At 37.8% G+C, this 21,371-nt stretch overlaps 1 protein-coding gene across 4 annotated transcripts in view; it reads right to left on the reverse strand.

The window, feature by feature from the left end:
- Nucleotides 1–1,451: 1,451 nt before the first annotated feature.
- Nucleotides 1,452–21,371, reverse strand: part of PDGFC (platelet derived growth factor C) — a 259,717-nt gene continuing 239,797 nt past the window's right edge. For 2 of the 4 annotated variants that reach the window (XM_025267962.3, XM_006078211.4), the window contains 3 exons: nt 17,394–17,604; nt 10,661–10,878; nt 1,452–2,981 (listed from right to left, as the gene is read on the reverse strand). In XM_025267962.3, the coding sequence (XP_025123747.1) occupies nt 2,865–2,981; nt 10,661–10,878; nt 17,394–17,604 (546 nt within the window). In that variant the 3' untranslated portion in view covers nt 1,452–2,864. The remainder of the gene's footprint in view (nt 2,982–10,660; nt 10,879–17,393; nt 17,605–21,371) is intronic. The other 2 variants (XM_006078210.4, XM_044930377.1) reach the window with 2 other exon arrangements.

The raw sequence follows: 21,371 nt of genomic DNA on the forward strand, positions 1-21,371 counted from the left end.
TAAAACAATAAAGTTATTAATCTTAATAGCTATCCTTCCTATGAAACTACTAAGTCTTTTTCTTAAATTGTGTTTGCTGCTGCTGCTAAGTTGCTTCAGTCGTGTCTGACTCTATGTGACCCCATAGACTACAGTCCACCAGGCTCCTCTGTCCCTGGGATTCTCCAGGCAAGAATACTGGAGAGGGTTGCCATTTCCTTCTCCTAAATTTTGTATAGATTTATACTAAATAAAATTACTATAATGGCTTAGAAGTTACAAAGACATTGCATTTAGTGTAAGTGGCTAGGCAAATGCTTTCTGAAGCAGATTACAAAATATAATTAACATTTTAATACACACGGGAGGACATTACTGAAATAGATGAGCACAAGAACAGTGCTCCATAGACAGTGCTAGCATACAAAACAGAAACAGACTCTCACAGAGAACAGACTTGTGGTTGCCAAGGAGGAGGAGGAGTAGGGGAGGGGGAAGGGGGAGGGGTGGATTAGGGGTAGCAAACTATTATATATAGGATGGATAAACAACAAGGTCCAACTGTACAGCACAGGAAATTATATTCAATACCCTGTGACAAACTATAATGAAAAAGAACATGAAGAAGAATGTATACATATGTATAACAGAGGCACTTTGCTGTATACCTGAAAATAACATGACATTGCAAATCAACTATACTTCAATTTAAAGAAAAAGCTGGAAATGTTGGATTAAATGCAGTTCCACAGGTCACAGCTATCACATTTCACAGTGTGTTGATAAGTCTAATAACAGTGGTCAAATGGCCAGAGAGAGACGTGGTAGACTTTCCAGGACGGCAGCCAAGCTGTATCTAGTCAGCCTCCAGGCAGCTGGGACAAAATTATGATAATAAGTCAATAATACCGAGTAGGTATTTTCACTTTGTCTTTCACGTGGGTGGGCGCAGGGTAGGACTGTCAGGCGGGAAAGTGCTTGAAAGGCTATTGCCTGGAAGAGCCTGGGACCTAAATGGCCCCCAGGCAAGTTCAAAGGCAGGGCTCAAGTGCTGAAGACACCAGCCTGCCTTGAGATCTACTTCTAAAACACAGGCCCACAACTTGATGTGTGCCATGTTAGGTATGTGGATCCACGTGCTAGAGGGGTCTGGGCTCACCCCTTCTAGTATCAGCCACTGAACATGCAAAGACAGGAGTAGGAAGTTATACACCCCCATTTCATACCACCATCTAATCTGTCATCAAGCATTTCATTAATCACACACAACTCCAAGTCACTTGCAACTTAATTTACCACTAATCAGTATCAAGATAACTGAGAAAAAGAAAACTACTGCTCAAAAGCACAGGCGTCCAGAGGCAGGAAAGCCTCATCAGAAATGCTCATTTTTTTGCCTGTCTTTTGAACTGATTTCTCCTTTTGCAAAATAAAAGTCATGGTGACACAAATCTTGCAAACACACACTCAGGTTCTCCCCAAAATAGCTGCATTCTTTTATTTGGTGATTCAATACATTTTTAATTCCAATAGTCACCACATAACCTAGGCACAAGATTCAGCATTGTACAAGCGAAGGATTTGACTGATTTTCTTTTCAATTGCCAAAGAGTACAATAAGTGAATTGATTAAAGGATATACTTCTGTACATAAAAATATTCATGTATTTATACAAGTGTATGGAACAGAGTTTAAAGATAATCTAACCAGAACATCACAATAAATAGGATGTGTTCCTATAGGACAGCCGAGCATGCTTTGTCAGGAGGTTGTCAAGTCTCTTATTCTCAAGGTGCTTTATGATCTTCTGAGCTGGGCTCACATTTCCCTAAAAAAGGGTTAGAGGTTAGTAACGCCTGGACCTGGATGCCTCTGGGGGTATCCTGCTTTTTTACTTGCATCCCAGTAAGAGGAGTTGAAGACATGATTATTTATTTTCCAAGAGTCTTTGCAACTTACCAAATTCTATCCATTTCCCAATTAATATTTGAAAAAGCAGATTGATCTAAGCTCTAGCACCATACAAGAAGGAAATACATGTATTTTTGTCAGAGCAACAATATTTTATATCATCTTTGTCCCTCTGGCTATAACAATTCTGTTTAGAAAATTTTACCAAGCTAAAAATATTTGATCTAGGATGTCATAAAAAAGAATATTAAATACCTTTGGTAAAAATAGATATATTTAACAAGATTAGAAAAGCAAACAGTTATAATGTCAAAAGGAGACTATAAAAAATGTACACAATAAAACAAATAAACCAACTTATAAAGTGAAGATAAGGCCACTCTTCTTCTCAGGTTTGTCTGTTCCAAACCATGCATGGAGGTCTCTTCTTCTAAATGGTAGAAATCTGATTAAGAAATATGGAATATCCAGTCTCTCCTATCAGCATGACAAGTTTAATTCATGGCAACACAGTTCCTTTTTAAAACCCATGTTGGTAGAACTTAGAACACTCTTATACATGTGACTAGAAGAAACAATCCGAGATTTCTGTGATTTTAGCCCCAGAGCACAGGGCTGAGAGTTAAGCAAGGCGACAGAACCAGGGGCTCACAGGCAGTGTTTCCTGTGCTGACATGAACCTAGGCCACATCCAGACAAGAGACACAATGCAGCCGAGGGCGCTCATAGGGACTTTGCAACTAACTAGAAATCTACAAGGTTCATTCCTTTTCCCGGCGAGGACGTTCCTCTTGTCGTGGGGCCTCATCTCCAAACAGCCGTTGCACAACCCCTAATTCTGCCCGGTGTCTCCTCTCTCAGAACACGCTGTAAATCCTGAAGATGAAAGGGCCCTGGAGCCAACAGCCGGGACTGTGGATGGAGATAAGGCACAAGTTCCGTCGCAGAGGCAGCCCTGAGCCACCGCGAGGCATTATCCCCCAGGGTTCCCCCTGCACACGCAGTCACACTCCTCATGGTGCTCGAGGGCCACATCTGTGAGTGACTTATGCAGCCCCCGGACGCCTGTCTTGGGTCTCAACTGAAGGACCTGAAAAGGAACAATGGAAACCACCTTTAAATGATTTCAGAACAGAATCTCGGGGCCCAACAATGACTTAACACATTTTAATTTCTACTCCTGAAGGCATTATGAACATATTATCCCACCCTTCAAAGAAATCACAAATGATTATCATCTTTTCATGAAAGGAAAGACCTTTTAATACCAACAATTAGGAAGGAGGCTGCTCAGAATACATAGACTTGTGGTTGCCAAGGGAGAGAGGGACAGGTGAGGGAATGGATTGGGACTTTGGGATTAGCAGATGCAAACTAGAATATATATCGTGGATAAACAACAATGTCCTACTGTACTGCATAGGGAACTATAATCAATATCTTGTTATAAACCATAATGGAAAAGAATATGAAAAATAATATATATGTATAACTGAGTCACTTTGCCATACAGCAGAAATTAACACAACATTGGAAATCAACTATACTTCAATAAAACAAATTTTTAAAAAAGAATAGTCCTTAAATTGAAAGATTCATTATGCCCTCTTTCCCTTACGCATTTAACTGTAATCAGAGGGAATTTCACCTTCTTTAGGTGTTTTGGAAACCACTACTGAACAATTTGTTTTTCTGTTTGTTGTTTTCTTTCATTAATTTATTCACATGCCTAGTAAATATTTATCCTTGGAGCATGGCAGGCAAGTACTGCGATGCTGTGAAAAGAAACCCGACCTGTCTGCAGCTGAGTCTGCTCAATTATGCTGCTCATTAACGTGCTTGGCTACACGTCAAGTCCTCTGTAAACTTGATGAGATGGATTAGATGTACTTCGTCGACAACAGCTCCGTCACAGTTAACTTTCTGCAGCTGGGTCCTACTGTGTCGTGTACAGTTGGCAAGAATAACAAGAATGCCTCTATTAAATGAAGTTATTTGCAATTTGGATGGTTGAGATTTTTAACCAGAAATACAGCAAAACAGACACTGATACTAAACACACCCTTTTCAGACTGTGATGAAAGGATACAGCTATGTATTCTATACGTGATTCTCTGACATATTTGATAAGAACTAACTACTCAACGTATATTACGTTTTAGGTCTTATAACAGAAATGATACAAAGTTTTAGAAATTATGTGGCTTTGGCTTATGAACAGAGCACAAAATAATGTGAAGTTGTGTAGTTTGCTCTCTGAGTCTGACACAGATAACTTTGCAGAGCAACTTCTGAAAGATACCATTCTGGAAATATTCATTAATCCAAAATGGCACAAATCAGGTTTTACAGGGGCTTCCCAGGTTGCTCAGTGGTAAAGAACCTACCTGCTATGCAGGAGACTCGGGTCTGGGAAGACCCCCTGGAGAAGGAAATGGCAACCCTCTCCAGTATTCTTGCCTGGATAATCCCATGGACAGAGGAGCTTGGCAGGTTATAGTTCATGGGGTTGCAAAGAGTTGGATATGACTTAGTAACTAAACAACAACACAACTGGGTTTTATGACTTAGTAACTAACTGGTTTTATGACTGTTTTACTTAAATATTTAAAAATGAAAAACAAAGAATCGTCCTCCCTTTGGAGTATCTGGTCATATCAAAGGTTAATTAGCTGACAATTTTTGAATGCTTACTGGGTACCAGGTGATCTAATAGTTTTCACATACTTTAACTCACTAGAATTCTATGAAGTAATTTATAATTATTAGCCCTATTTTACACATGAGTGAACAGAAGCTTAGAGAGAATGAGTCACACAGTCACTATCTATACTTTTGCCAAATGGGAATGATTATAATGATAGATAATAATTTCACCAAGACCCAGAATATTACTAGTCATATACTCTACTTATTTAGTAACTTTCTTCCCAGACAGATAAACTGCAAAGGCTTATGATAGCTATGAAAAAGAGTGAACTTTTAAAGTAGATTTTCTATGACATTTACAATTCTAGAGTGAAAATTATTCAGACTATTATTTTCATGTGAAACTTAATCCAGTGAGATTAATACAGTATATGTGTTGGTACTGATCTCCCACTTTTGATCAATATAAGGTGGCATCAAAACCAACTACTTGTAAGATGCTGGCACTATGCCTTATCATCACTCTCGACAAATGGCTTCTGGATCAGGTCAGGTGGATTAATACATTGCAACATTGGAAGTGTCTTTAATTCCTGTGTCCACTTATATACATCCTCCCAGTTGGCAGGGGGAAGAAAGACCATGACTGGTAAGGGTTAGTAAGACCCCCATATACAGTTCTGCCAGTCTATGTTACACCAGGCTACAACCCAACAACCCTTCCTCCCTCTGCAGAGCTTACACAAGATGCAGTCACCACATAATTGTCCCCTCTCCACCCCATCTTCATCCACCCATGCCTGTGGATATTTATGAAAGCAAAAGAATCTCCTAATGTTCCAAGGGTGTTCAGGTCTTGAATGTGGTGCAGGTTTAATTAGTGTTTTCCCTCTTAATTCCCTTTGAAAGTTTGGACTTTGGAAGACACAGAGAGACCTGGAAAATGACTAGCTGGTCTCAGATAATGTTAAAAAGGGTTACTGGTCTTTAGCACAGGGTTTATGATATAGGAAAGAAAAGAAGTAGAAGCATATCTCACAAAGTGTTGAGGAAGATACTCAAACTACAATTTTGACTGTGTGAAGAAATAATGCAAGGGAATGCTAAAACTAGAGACTCTGGAGAGAACAGATCAGGCCAGAAAGACCCATCAAGGAACAATGCTCGTGTACTACTGTCTCAAATTCTGGGTCACACAGAGCCTTGGGTGATGGGACACGTTACTAGAGTAAGGCAATTGAGTGATATGATTATTCCCCCCCCCCCAGAAAAAACAGATCTACACAAGAAAAGACTATGTGTTATGAAAAATGAAACGAGATGTATGAAGATATAAACAAGATGAAGGCCGATTAGGGTGACTAAGAACAGGGGAAAGGAGCAATATGTTTGTCAGAATATCTTACGAATGTTTTTTGCCAGAAAGAAAATATCCTATCTCTGGATAAAATTCATTAAATCTTTATTGATTATTTGCCATAATCAAAGAATAAGGCTGGACAAGGTGGAGGGGACAGAAATAAAGATGAGTGAAAGTGTTAGTCACTCAGTCGCGTCCAACTCTTCGCAAACCCACAGACTGTAGCCCACCAAGCTCCACTGTCCATGGGTTCTCCAGGCAAGAATACTGGAGTAGGTAGCCATTCCCTTCTCCAGGAGATCTTCCTGACCCAGGGATTAAACCTGGCTTGCCTGCATTGCAGGCGGATTCTCTATAGTCTGAGTCACCAGAGAAAGCTGAGTGAGACAATCACCAGTATATATGGAGGGCTTGAAATGTGCCAGACCTCATTCTAGGTATTTGTAAGCATCAGCTCCTTGATTCCCCATAATGAAGCGTGAAGGCTTACAGCTCACATCACAGATGAGGAAATTGAGGGGCCAGGGATTAAGCAATTAGCTCCAAGTCACACAGCCTTGGATTCCCTGCACTTGAGCCCTGCATTGTAATGGGATCTTTATTCTTAGTTCTCAATTTGGGAGAAACAAACACAAAGTAATAACAGTTCTCTAACAGAAATATCTTTAAAGTTGCACACATGCAGGAGGATGAACTACAGTTATGCTGGGATTGACAGGAAACTAAAAAGCGATTCAAGAATGTTGTAACATCTAGATTTGCTGCTGCTGCTAAGTCACTTTAGTTGTGTCCGACCACCTAGACGGCAGCCCACCAGGCTCCCCCATCCCTGGGATTCTCCAGGCAAGAACACTGGAGTCGGTTGCCATTTCCTTCTCCAATGCATGAAAGTGAAAAGTGAAAGTGAAGTCACTCAGTCGTGTCCAACTCTTAGTGACCCCATGGACTGCAGCCTACCAGGCTCCTCCGTCCATAGGATTTTCCAGGCAAGAGTACTGGAGTAGGGTGCCATTGCCTTCTCCGAACATCTAGGTTTACATATACATGAAACCCCTGTCTTGTTTTTCTGAAAATTTGTTTTTTGGAGACAGGGAAATTAAGAAAACATTTTTGTTTTTGGCTAATATGGCTTCAAATAAAGAATATCTGATTTTATACACAAAAGCAAAAAAAATCTAATTTGATAATATTTTATCAAAATATAACATTGTTATATTTTATGATTTTTTAATATACATTTATTTGTTTTAATTGGAGGCTAATTACTTTACAATATTGTATTGGTTTTGCCATACATCAACATGAATCCGCCATCGGTGTACACGTGTTCCCTATCCTGAATCCCCCTCCCACCTCCCTCCCCACAAAGAACTAAACAGACATTTCTCCAAAGAAGACATACAGATGGCTAACAAACACATTTTCTGATATTTTTAAGTTTGTGAAAACCCAATGAAAATGTTAAAGGAAGTCAAAAGAGGGACTTCATCAGTTATATTTGTAGTGACACAAATAGATACACTTCAGCTTAATATGTAGGCAAGCTGCATAAAAGAGCCGGAGGAAAGAGAGAAAAAAGAAAACTTCTAAGCTCTGTCTTTGCTTCTGCTTTGTCCACGAAGTAGAATAATCTTTAAACTGAAAACTGGACCAAGGATCATCAAAAAGAATGAAAGCCTTCACTTTAAATAAGTCTGTTGATGTATGGCAAAATCAATACAATATTGTAAAGTAATTAGCCTCTAATTAAAATTATATTAAAAAATAAATAAATAAGTCTAGATCTTGATTAATGGCATTAAATAACAATGATTTTAGAAATGTTATATTATGTTTTTGAAAAAGTTCATTTATTTAAAAGTAATACTAAATTTACTAGCCTCAGAACACACAAACTATAAGGCTGAGAAAAAATTAGGGCTCAAGAACTATGAATTACACCAAACAAATAATCTTTTTTTATAGGCTAATTTGATTGCTAAAAAAAAATAGTATCAAAGAAAATTTTATAATTCCAACAAAACATTGAAAAAATTAAGACAGGATTAGGTTGGCTATATCTGTGAGAAATGTGGAATTGGTAATCATATAATTATATCTGTGCACATACACATTAGAGATATTTGCGGGAAATGTACTCCATGATCTTACAACTAGACAAACACGCACAGTTGTTTAAGTGTGGACATATAGGTAGTGCACACAATCAACCCCACCTGCAGGCTGGAGAGGATGAATCAATGCCCTTCTGAAGAGTAGTAGTGCAGAAGCTCTGCCCATGGCCTTTCCCCACAGAAGAATTTTACCTGAGACTTTAAAACAGATATTGCACACTCTGTGGCAACTTTCTGGATAACTCTGAAATTAATGGTATTTGAAAAGAAATTTACAAGTATAGGATGGAGGAGGATCCTCTTGATCTGAGGACTGATTCAGCAGCCCCAAAGCCTGACATGGACTCAGCATCTGATAAGCTTGTTTAGAAAAGCTCACAAGACTCCTCTGGCTTTTATAGCTCTTCACAAGTTGGGTCATAAACCCAAGACTTGTCGGCTAAATCATGTCCCCAAATACACTTTCCTTAGTAAGTACCTGCTTTAGAAAGTTTAAAATTGAATAATTTTAGGTGGGGAAAGAGTCACTCCAGTTTATCTCCTACTTTAATCACATCCTTTTACATTATACCAATCAATTCTAATATCAGCCTACCATTGAGGTATTTTGACTTTAACATGTTTTAGAACAAGACCCTGTGGGCTACTCCCCCACTCCATGTCCTCATTTTGTCTTTTGTCTGTAGAAAAACTATTCAAAGAATAAATTTAATAGGAGAAGTGAGAAAATGCAGAAAGGAAAACAGTCAAGTAAAACAAAATAATAATAGTTTAGTCATTAAACAAAGTCAAGGACCTTTAGAGTTCTTCCTCAAGGGCTATAGATAGTATCCTGAGTCATATCCTTTGAGCTGTTTTCCAGACACCAGGTAAAAGAACGTAACTATATGCTCCCCATAAGCACAAGCATATAGACTCTAGACCAGTTGGAACCAGAAGGTTAATGATGCTGACTTCTGATGACCTTACCACCAACCAATCTGAAGAAAGTTCATGAGCTGAAACCATTTCCCTTACCCCGTCTTTAAAAACCTTTTCCTGAAGGCCTTCAGGTGTTCAAGCCTTTTAAACGATAACTACCTGGACTCCTTGTTTGGCACCTATAATAAACATTGTATTTCCTGCACTACAAGCTGGGTCAAAAGACTGACTTTACTGCTCGGGAGGGCAACCACACCCAAGTTTGGTTCAGTTATAGAACTGCCATGTGAAGGGTTTTTTCTCAACTAAATTCCCAGTTCTCAGAGTAGCAACAAAGCCATCCCCTGGGCAGAGTGGGACTGGGGTTCCTCCTGAAACAGAAATGGAGGGTGTTTCTGGCACAAGGGTCTCTAGATGCATGTGGAATATGAGAGCAAGCAGTCCTACTTATTTTAGAGACTGCCAGTTTGGGATGTTATCTTCTAAAAACTGTCATCTAATAATTGTCAGAGAATAAAACCATTAGGAAAAATCGATCCTAGTTTGCATTTTTGTAGGCTAAGTGTACTGATGATAGTTACAGCAAGTTAATAATACACGTAGGGTAGAAACAGGGACCTTCTATTTTGGAACTCAGTACTTTTTTCCCATTTAGTCAACTGCCAACACAATACCAGGGAAGAACTGGGCAGCCCTGTCACATGAGTGTAGTTTATGACATGACATATTCAGATTACCCAGCAAATGTGGGTTCTGCTGGTGTCTTCATATATAAGAAGAATCATTTCATTTATTAAGCAGATATTTATTTTGTGCCATTCTCTTATTTAGCAGAAAAAATAAAAACAAATGAAGCCATACTGAAATGAAGTTAGGAGGCAGACCTTGGTTTGGTTTTGTAAAAATTAAAGTTTGTAAAACATGTCTTGTAAACACTGAAGTTGAGCCATCAAAAAGGGATTGCTTCCTGATGTGTGAAAGCTATGTGCTGCTAGAGAGGGTGGCGGGGAGTACAACCGGGGATAATTAACAAGAATTTTAAATGTTTAAGCTCTAACATTACCAAGGCTCTGAAAACCAAAAATTACTAATATTTCCTATTGTATTTTCCTTAATTACATAGGATAAAGATATAGAAGGATGAAGAATCCATGAAGGTTTAACATACTATTTGGGGCCACATGAATAATAGGAAGACACAATGTAAAAGATGAATAATAGGAAGACACAATATAAAAGATGAATAACAGGCAGTATAATATGAATATACTCTTGGGATTTATGTGTTAGCACTGTCCCAAATGGAAAAATAAACATCAAAGATCTCTTTCCTCCAAAACAGACCATAATTTACCTCCAAGTTGTCTTTAAAATATTTTCCCTTGATATTTTGAAAAGGTGAAAATTTCATCCATTTTTCCCCATCCAGAAGAACATATTGTGCTTTTTCTATGAGGAAAAAGTCCCCCGATCACCCGTGATTGTCCATTTGGAGGACAAGCTGTCCAAATCCTTCATGTCTGGCTTTCTGAGTTCAAGGTTCTAATTTTTAAAAGTAATAAATAAAAATAGGAAGTCTTCTGTAAACCTTGGTTTGGTTTTGTTTGGTTTCCCTGAAGACGACCTCTCCTTTAAAACCACAAGCCTTTTCTGATGCACCGCTTTATGATATCCTGGGACACAACCCCCAGCTTGAAAGACCAGGAAAGGCAAGGACGTCCGTACCTCGTGATACTTCTTGGTGACCTTGCTGGGGACGCACTGACACTCGCTGCAGGTGTGCAGGCAGCACGCGCAGTTCCCGCCGCAGCGCTTCACCAGCAGGCAGCCAGGCCAGAAGATGGTGTCGGTCCTCTTCAGCTCCTCCCGGACGGACACGGAGAAGTTGCGGGGCGTGCAGCTGTAGAGCCGCACCTCCTCCTTGAGCAGGTTCAGGTCCACCACTGCGGGGCACACAGGGAGCCAAGAGGAGGTGAGCTCTGAGCCTGAGGCTCTGCACTAAGCTCTTTTGTTCTCACACAGAAATCTATTTCATGAACCATCACCTCAACAATAACCCTAATTATTGAACCAGGTCTTAGGGTGATGCAGCTTGTGGGCTGGACTTTCTATTTTATGGCAAACAGAGCTTATGTGTGACCCAGGGATGGTTGAGAGGTAGCATTGTGCAGAGTTGATGGAGCCAACAGAAACAGTTAAGAGCTAAACATAGGAAACTTTACAGGAAAAATGGGGCTACATCTTCTAACCTTTGGAAGAAAAGCAAATATGGGACACATTGGAGGGAAGAATAGAATGTAAAATGAATGCTTTGACGAAAAAATAAATCTAAGTTTTAAAAGGATGACAAGCTCATGCAATGAATGAAGAATGGAGTTTAGAAACTTGCTGGCAGAACTTTGCACGAATCATAGAATATGAAAAGGAATGAAGAAAATGAGTTTTTGAAGATAACTGAGTAGACCAGGAATGAAAAAGAAGACACATTTTAAAACAGCAGGAGTTGTTGGAAAGCATTGCTTCTGGCATGTTGATTAGCTTATGGACTTGGAAATTTAGTTTAACTAGACACCTTCAGATTTGTAGTCTCCTTTTAATGGATGGAAGTAATGTCTAATTTATAACCATTGTCTCTATTCTTTTAGTAACTTGGTTAACTATGTTGTGTTTTATTCTTTAGAATATCTACTTATGAAGAGAAAAGAATATCCTTTTATTAATTGTTGCAGTAAATTCTCAAACAACTATTGCTTTTTAACTACAAGATGACATTGCCTCAGTTAAATTGTATCAGAATAACATGTCACATTTAGTATGAACTTATATATAAAATATGAAGTAGTTGATAATTACTAGGATAAGCATTTCTAAAATGATCTTAATTTCTGGTTTAAGGCTTTGCCTTTTCACCTAGAAATATTCAAATAAAAGCAATTCCAATAAAATTGAAGTTTTGAATAATATATAATCCATCAGAATTTTTTCCGTCAGTTAAGTTCAGTTCAGTCACTTAGTTGTGTCCGACTCTTTGCGACCCCATGAACCGCAGCACGCCAGGCCTCCCTGTCCATCACCAGCTCCTGGAGTTTACCCAAACTCATGTCCACTGAGTCGGTGACACCATCTAACCATCTCATCTTTTGTTGTCCCCTTTTCCTCCTGCCTTCAATATTTCCCAACATTAGGGTCATTTCAAATGAGTCAGCTCTTCGCATCAGGTGGCCAAAATATTGGAGCTTCACCTTCAACATCAGTCCTTCCAAGAATACCCAGGACTGATTTCCTTCAAGATGGACTGGTTTGATCTCTTTGCAGTCCAAGGGACTCTCAAGAGTCTTTTACAATACCACAGTTGAAAAGTATCAATTCTTCCATGTTCAGCTTTCTTTATAGTCCAACTCTCATATCCATACATGACTACTGGAAAAACCATAACCTTGACTAGATGGATCTTTGTTGACAAAGTAATGTCTCTGCTTTTGAATATGCTGTCTAGGTTGGTCATGACTTTCCTTCCAAAGAGTAAGCGTCTTTTAACCTCATGGCTGCAGTCACCATCTGTAGTGATTTGGGGGCCCCCCAAAATAAAGTCAGCCACTGTTTTCACTGTTTCCCCATCTATTTGCCATGAAGTGATGGGACTGGATGCAATGATCTTAGTTTTCTGAATGTTGAGCTTTAAGACAACTTTTTCACTCTCCACTTTCACTTTCATCAAGAGGCTTTTTAGTTCCTCTTCACTTTCTGCCATAAGGGTGGTGTCATCTGCACATCCGAGGTTATTGATATTTCTACCAGCAATCTTGATTCCAGCTTGTGCTTCCTCCAGCCCAGCATTTCTCATGGTGTACTCTGCATATAAGTTAAATAAACAGGGTGACAATATACAACCTTGAAGTACTCCTTTTCCTATTTGGAACCAGCCTGTTGTTCCATGTCCAGTTCTAACTGTTGCTTCCTGACCTGCATGCAGGTTTCTCAAGAGGCAGGTCAGGTGGTCTGGTATTCCCATCTCTTTCAGAACTGTCCACAGTTTATTGTGATCCACACAGTCAAAAGTTTTGGCATAGTCAATAAAGCAGAAATAGATGTTTTTCTGGAACTCTCTTGCTTTTTCCATGATCCAGCGGATGTTGGCAATTTGATGTCTGGTTCCTCTGCCTTTTCTAAAACCAGCTTGAACATCTGGAAGTTCACGGCTCACGTATCGCTGAAGCCTGGCTTGGAGAATTTTGAGCATTACTTTACTAGCGTGTAAGATTAGTGCAATTGTGTGGTAGTTTGAGCATTCCTTGGCATTGCCTTTCTTTGGGATTGGAATGAAAACTGACCTTTTCCAGTCCTGTGGCCACTGCTGAGTTTTCCAAATTTGCTGACATATTGAGTGCAGCACTTTAACAGCATCATCTTTCAGGATTTGAAATAGCTCAACTGGAATTCTATCATCTCCACTAGCTTTATTCGTAGTGATACTTCCTCAGGCCCACTTGACTTCACATTCCAGGATGTCTGGCTCTTGGTGAGTGAACACACCATTGTGATTATCTTGGGCGTGAAGATCTTTTTTGTATAGTTCTTCTGTCTATTCTTGCCACCTCTTCTTAATAGCTTCTGCTTCTGTTAGATCCATACCATTTCTGTCCTTTATTGGGCCCATCTTTGCATGAAATATTCCCTTGGTATCCCTAATTTTCTTGAAGAGATCTCTAGTCTTTCCTATTCTATTGTTTTCCTCTATTTCTTTGCATTGATCACTGAGGAAGGCTTTCCTATCTCTCCTTGCTATTCTTTGGAACTCTGCATTCAAATGGGTATATCTTTCCTTTTCTCCTTTGCTTTTTACTTCTCTTCTATTCACAGCTATTTGTAAGGCCTCCTCAGACAAGCCATTTTACTTTTTGCATTTGTTTTATTAAAATTCAGGAACATTATCTAAAATATAAGAGCTATGTTAAATATATTTTCATTAATACTGACAACATCATAAATAATATTTTCTGGCCAAAGTTAACTTCAGATAATAATCCAGTTGTAAAAATTAACTGACTAATATTTGAAAATATTTTTAAAATGACAAGGTAAGTAAGAATCAAATGCTTGCTTTCTTTAGCTATGTTTTACTTGTGTATGTGGTCAAGTTTTTCTAAAATGTCAAAATAAGTCAAGGTAAGTATTTTTAAGAAACACATACAAGATTCTGTATATGCAGTTGTAAATTATAAACACATGTAAACTATACAATTGACTAAAATTTGTCAAGAACAGGGAAACACCAAGGAAATGGTAAATTAATAGATTCTTTTCAGCCTCATTCAACTAAAAAAATTTTTTCCAATTCAACAGAAAAATTACTGTTTTATTTGAGTATCTAAAGTTTTCCCTTTCATCTGAAAAATGATCCTGTGTAAGTAAAACTTTTAAATATTTAAGAGGAAATGAATTCATTCTTTTAAGTGCCATAAAGACCAACTTAGTTCTAATAAAATTAATGAGATAATTAGGTTAAGTGATGTCACCTGTTTTATCTGATTTCATTTTGCTGGACTAACAGTCTATGTACATACTGCTCTTTAACTGTCAATGCTGTATAGGAGCGTCTTTGAATCTTTTCTCTAGAAGTTAATATCTAGGCAAGAAGCGAGAAAACCTAAAACAGACACACACATACAAAAGCCAGTTGCCAAAGTTTTTAATGCTTATTTAAGATTTATACTTCTTTAGAATGTGAATGAAGCTCTTAGCTTTCAAAGGATATTCATCTGCCTCAAAGAGTTTTAAACATACCATTTCATGCAACTAGAAAATGAGACTGTATATGTTCCCTTTAAAATGTTTACTTAACCACAATAAAAGGTTAGATGGATTTCCCAAGTGAACCAAGTTATGATACCTGCTACAATGTGAAAATTTAAACAGACTTTCAACTTAGCTTCCACTCATCTATCATGTTTGACACAAAAGTCAAAAGCCCTTTTTAAGTACTAGTTAAGCCTGACTTAAAAAAAATGAGTTTTTCTTTTCTGTAGTAGGAAGATATGAATGAATACACTGAATTGGAGGAAGAAAAGGAAAATAAAGAAACGGAAAGACATGAATGCAGTCTACTCTGGGCTGAAGAAGGACTTTAAATTTAGCATATGTTATTTGAAATTTATGATTCCTACTGCTAGGACTTCAAACTCATCTAAGCTTCATTAAAATAAGTCATGTGACTATAATTGGTGTCACGAATTCATCAAATATGGTGTAGGACACCTAAGCAAAAAAAAAAAAAAAAGGAAGAAAAACAGAGAAAGATCATGCATCAACACACACTTTTGTATAACTTTACTATTATGAAGTTTCCCTCTACAAAATATTTGTAAAGTAAACTTAGCCTTCAGACGCTTTATTTTCTTTTTGTGACTACTAAGACGATGCATGCATTAGTTTGTCTTTCTAAAGAATGAAGATGTGAAGCTTGTCGTCAATGAACACTGTTTTTCTAATACCTATTTTCTTGTTCAGATTCATAAATATTGCAAGTTTTACTAAAAAGGAGAACACTGGTTAAGGAAAAAAAAAAAAAAAAACCCAACCATGATCACATTTTACTTTGTCAGTGTTCATTCTTTTAAGACATTCAGCCCAGAGAAATTCTATGACTGTATTGCAATCTGAGGGTGGTCTTTCTAAGATGAATGTGGTAACACTGTGATATGTTTATTCTATGGAAAATCTCTTTCGATGTCTAATTAGAAGCTTTTAAACGTTTTACTCCTCGTTCCTTTGTAGAAAGACTCTGGGGAGGGGAGTTGGTTTTGTCTACATAGATGTTATCCCACACCTGCATTTTAGTTTATGTAAAGTTCCAAAAATATACACTGCTTTTCTCACACTTACCGTATGCTTAAAAAGTTAATAGATTTGGCAAACTGCAAAGGGCTTCAATTTGGAAAGTGTTAAATGAATATTTGAAAGATGTGGTTCAATGCTGGGTCTTTTAAATACACCCTAGCCTCTGGCCAAATCTTCACTGAGCACCACACAGAGAGATACAGGCACATGGGCATGGCTGGAGGAGAGATGTGCAGGTTCCCATCCCAAGAACAGCTGTCAAAAAACTCAATCTGAGCTCAGAACCCAGCTGACTCCCTCTGCTTCTTACAGATCCACTCGATAATCTACTCCAAATTTGCTAACAAAGGCTGTATTCAGGGGTGTTGCAGCCAGCCTCACAAATCTCCATCTTCCCGTTCCTGAGCAGGAGGGAAGGGAAGTGCGGTTGGTGAGTTATTCATCAAGATCACATCTTGTAAATATGTAACAGCTTTCGGGATCTGGACAAGATTTTGCTGCCTCTGGACAAGATTTCCAATATTGCTGAGAGGAAACCGGGGCTGCTGGCCCAGCAGAATACCATGCTGGGCAAGTCTCAACAGGATTTGCTGAGATGGAAGGTTCTGATCAGAAGGGCTGCAGCCTAAGGAGAAAAGGGTGGGAATAGGGTTTCTTTCTGAAGAACACATCTGATGTAATCTGCCTCTGTGAGTTGCTCAAATTAACTAAATATTCTGCTTTCTATAGACATTCTACAGACTGTTCTTCCATTTGTAAAAGACCCTAGGTAGATTTTAAAGTATCTGACAGACTGAAACAGATTTTCTGAGGGTATTATAATTAGCCAGTTGCATTTTCATTTGTGTCTGACAGGGATGCTTTCCAATGTTAATGTTACTAGGAAAGTTAGCGGACCTTACAGCAAATTCTGTTACCATTATTTCCAATTTCTTGACCATGTGGAATTAAGTTTAATTATCAACACTTTCACTCTTGGAAGGAGATACGCTCATATAGTCAAAAGGGATCATTTCAAACATATTTATACAGAGAAAGAATCATCATGGTGTGAGTTCCTTTAGAGCATTATTTTCTTAAAGTGATTCCTATCTTGGAAACTACTAGGTCTGTTTTCTGGGGAGCCATGGTTATTTTTCATAGTATTTAGAAAAGTTTCTAGGCTTAGGAAATGGAAATGGATATAATTCTGATTCAGGAGACATGCTAGACAAAGATTTTAATAGAGCTTTCCCCTTTTCTAGCCTCAAACATGGCTCAGCAGCTATGATAATTTCTGCTGAATCTCTAATTTAATATACACCAAATATTGTTTGAATAAGCAACAATTCCTGTGAAATGTAACAGAGGACTTCATCAACATGATATTTTTGAATTAAAGAAATAACAGGCATTTTCAGCAAAAGCATCTCTTTAAATCTCCCATACCCAGTCAGAAGAGCCTCCTTTTATGTGCATTTTCATTTAATATGTAAATATGCTCAAATATTAAGAAAATGCAGCATTTAACTTTATCAAGGAAGAATTTTAAACTCTACTCTTTAGACGGTATGGCAGAAGAATCCGAAACATGAGCTGCTAAGAAAATTAGATGAGGTTCTAACCTGAAGAGAGAGCTTACCTCTGGATTTTCTTCCAAACACGAAATTCTTGCCCAGCAGTTGCAAAGAAGTGGGCCTGTAGAGATCTTCTAAGTCTAACTGCCATCTGTCTGGTTCAAGATACCGAATGAGGTCTTCCAAGGTGCTGAAGGCAGTGACAGCGTTATTCAGGAGGTCCAGTGGCAAGGCTGAGGCGGGCAGCGAGGACGGACTCACAGTTTCTGTGAGCTGCTGAAAGCAAAAGGAAGCCAGTGTCAGGTGGACTCTGCTGCAAAAATGACAACACATGCCTTCTGGACTCAGGCACGGGGTTAGGTAGTGAGACTATGGCTGAAAACACGGGGAAGTGAAATTTTATTCAACCTCAATGACCAGTAATAATTGATACTTTGCAAAGACTTCATGTAGATGAACTTGGACGGAGTTTCTGTGGAAGATTTTCAATGGGGAAGACATCCACTTTTGTTAACACAAACCATGGTGGGTGTGGGTACCTGCTGTTACACAAAACAGATGATGCCTCTGTGGTCCAGTCATGGACTTAACAATGGAAGCCTTAAAAGAGTTTATCATTTTTTTCCTTTGTTTTCCACTTTTCATCTTCCTCATTCTGGGAAATCACCTGGCGGGTTTATTAATGATTGTCAGAGGAATTAAAACTTAAATATAAAGTGATTGATCCATGAAGAATATGAATAAATTGTAAGTGAAACACCTTTGACATTGGAGAAGAACTTGTTAATCAAGATAGGAAACATCCAAACCATAAAAGAGAACTTTGATAAATTTGCCTAAAATTTTTAAGTAAGCAGAGTTAAAATACAGACACTGGGAGAATACCTTGGCAAACCACATACCTGCCACAGGATAGAGAAATAAAACAAACTCAATAGAAAATGGGCACATTCCAGACAAGAAGTTTGAATGGCCACTAGACATCATATACACAAAAGAGATACTATTTCACTTACAGGAGATTGGTGAGCATTTAAAAGAAAGGATTGCCAAGGATGTGAGTGAATTGAAATCTCTCTGGTCTGCCTGCAGAAGTGAGTATTAATTGGTACCACTGCAGTTGATGTAACTGATGTGCACAGGATACTAGAGTTGAAGATGGATACATCCCATGTCCCTACAATTCAGTTTCAAGGTTATAGCCTTTTATTTGTGCACATGAAGTATGTATGCAGGAATATCAATTCATCAGTGCTGAAAAGGAGCAAATCAAAACAACCTAAAATGCTCAGGTATAGAACCATGGATTAAAATACACCATTTTAAATGACAAGCATCAAAATAAGGCAATGATTTCAGGAAAAGTTCAAAAGTAATATCTCCTTCCCCAGTTTTTAAAGTGGGCTAAGGGTGAGGTGTGGTAGACCAGAACTGAAATAAAAATAGACAAAATAAATACAGGAACAAATGCTCCACCTCACCTTTAAAGTTTATTTATTTACTTACAGAGGAAGGAAGACGAGTAGTATGAAATAAAGCATTTACATTGACTGATGTATTACAGTAAAATCCATAATAACAAAAAGTTGGTAACAATCTAGACTTACGATAGTGGAATAGCTAATAACGTTGCACTCATAATCTGAAATAGTGGGACAGACACTAAAAATGAGGTTCTCTAGTAAGATCTAAGTGTCCATTGACAGATGAATGGATAAAGAAGATGTGGTACATGTATACAGTGGAATGTTACTCAGCCATGAAAAGAACAAAATACTGTTCTCCGCAGCAACATGAATGGACCTAGAGGTTGTCATACTAAGTGAAATAAGTCAGAAAGAGAAAGACAAACGCCATATGATATAATTCATACATGAAATCTAAAAATTGATACAAATGAACTTATTTACAAAACAGAAATAGACTTACAGACATAGAAAACAAACTTACAGTTACCAAAGAGGATGAAGGATAAATTAGTTTAGGATTAATAGATACATGTTATTATATATAAACTAGATAAATAATAAGGACCTACTACTATATAGCACAGGAAACTATACTCAATATCCTGCAATAAACCATAACAGAAAAGACTATCTATCGATATATACATGTATGTGTGGTATACATATACATATATATATAATTCACTTTATACTAGAAACTGACATAACACTGTAAATCAAGCATACTGCAATAAAAATGCAGTCCTCTAGAATTTTTTACTAAGAAATAAATGTCTAAAACATAGTAAATGATAAGTAATCCAAGCTCTTTTAACTTAGCATTATTTTACCATGATTTCAACCCACATACTTTGAAACAAAACAAAACAAAAAATTAAAAATGCCTAAAATGTCAAGAGTATTCATATATAGTTTTAATGAGAACAGGTGATTTTCATTTTCTTCCTTATAACTGTGTATTTTAAGCATTTTCTATAATAAGTATGGATTCTTTCTGGAGATCAGGTAAAAATGATAACATTTGCTGTAATTAAAAAAAACACTATCATATCAGCTCTTCCTTTTCATCTTCATTACTCAGGTCTCAGGCAGAAGCTGAAAACCACGGACTATATTTAGGAGCCTGTAAATCTGTCTCCTTGTCTTCAATCTTCCCTTATTCCTTTTATCCTATGCTGCATAACCCTGGATTAATCTACCTAAAATAAGCTATCGCCGATCACGGGATGAATCTGGACAAATGCCTAGAGTGATTTCTCATCTGGAGGATAACATCCAAATTCCTTACCCTGTACTCAGGAGCTTCACCACCTGACCCTCACTCACCTTTCCCATCTAATCCTCCACTCATCAAAGACAAGCACATTTTGTCCCAATCAATCTAGTCTCCTTACTGACTGCTGCACATGTCGTATTCCTGACCTTGACCTGTACCCTTGCTAACGCTGTTGCCCTGCTCCCATGAGCACAACTCTGTCTTGTGATCTGCACAATAAATCTTGACCATTTATAACAGCCTTCCTTGAAACCCAACTCATCCATGAAAACTCCTCCAGTAACAGAGCCACGGAGGCCCTAAATACAGCAATTGTGTTAATCTGGAAAAGACCCCCTCTCTGGACTATGCTATGGGCACCGGGGTTGAAAAGCAGAAGCTCCACTGTCACTCAGAAAAAAGGACATTCGTTCTCTGGGGCAGACAAGCCTCTGTTGGGACTCGTAGCTTCGTGGGTCCAGAGCTCCTCTTGCCTGTGGTGGTGGTGGTAGGGGGTTTATAAAGGCTGATCAGTAGAAATGAATGTGGCAGTTTTGGTCAACACTGATTTCATTCTTATTTTAAAGATCTACTTTCAAGAATGTCAAAATTCTGGCTAAACTATTAGCACTATGATGTTTTCCATTATTATAACCAACTTTTAAGAGTAAAAAACAAATTTAATATATTTCTCTTTACTACCAGAAGTTTTTAATTGCCTAAGAAATGAAAAATTGCTTTGACAGAGTACTATTGTGATTTATGGGGTCGCAAAGAGTCAGACATGACTGAACAACTGAACTGAACTGTGATTTATATATAAATAAACAATTACCTAATAAAAGTGTTCATTACTAGGTTAACCAATTTGGTTAATATTGATGTAGTTTATAATGTGAAAAAGTTGATGCCATGTTTTTGAAATATTTCAAACTATCAGCCAAAATGTGTATTACTCAAAGAATAACTGAGTTATGACTCATGACTATGATGATACAAATCAATTGCATCAATCTACATACAGAGAATAAATGTATAGAAAGCCGACACAAAATGTATCAATATATTATTCATTAAAGTGTCAGGTTATGGATGTATATTTTAGGCAGGATATAGAATTATTTATGCTCTGGAGTTGATTTATTTTGCTTCCAAGTCTGTTGGAAATGTAGTGAATTCCTTCAAGAACAATGAAAAGTCCCAACTAAAATCAGTCCTGCTGAGATAAAGTTTAAAGTAGCTATACAGTTAAAGAAAAACAAAATAGTTCTGTAATGTTGGACAAACAGAATATGCACATCCTGAGTTCAGTGAGGTAT

Source organism: Bubalus bubalis, chromosome 17 (genome assembly GCF_019923935.1).
Source record: "Bubalus bubalis isolate 160015118507 breed Murrah chromosome 17, NDDB_SH_1, whole genome shotgun sequence".
NCBI classification, from domain to species: domain Eukaryota; kingdom Metazoa; phylum Chordata; class Mammalia; order Artiodactyla; family Bovidae; genus Bubalus; species Bubalus bubalis.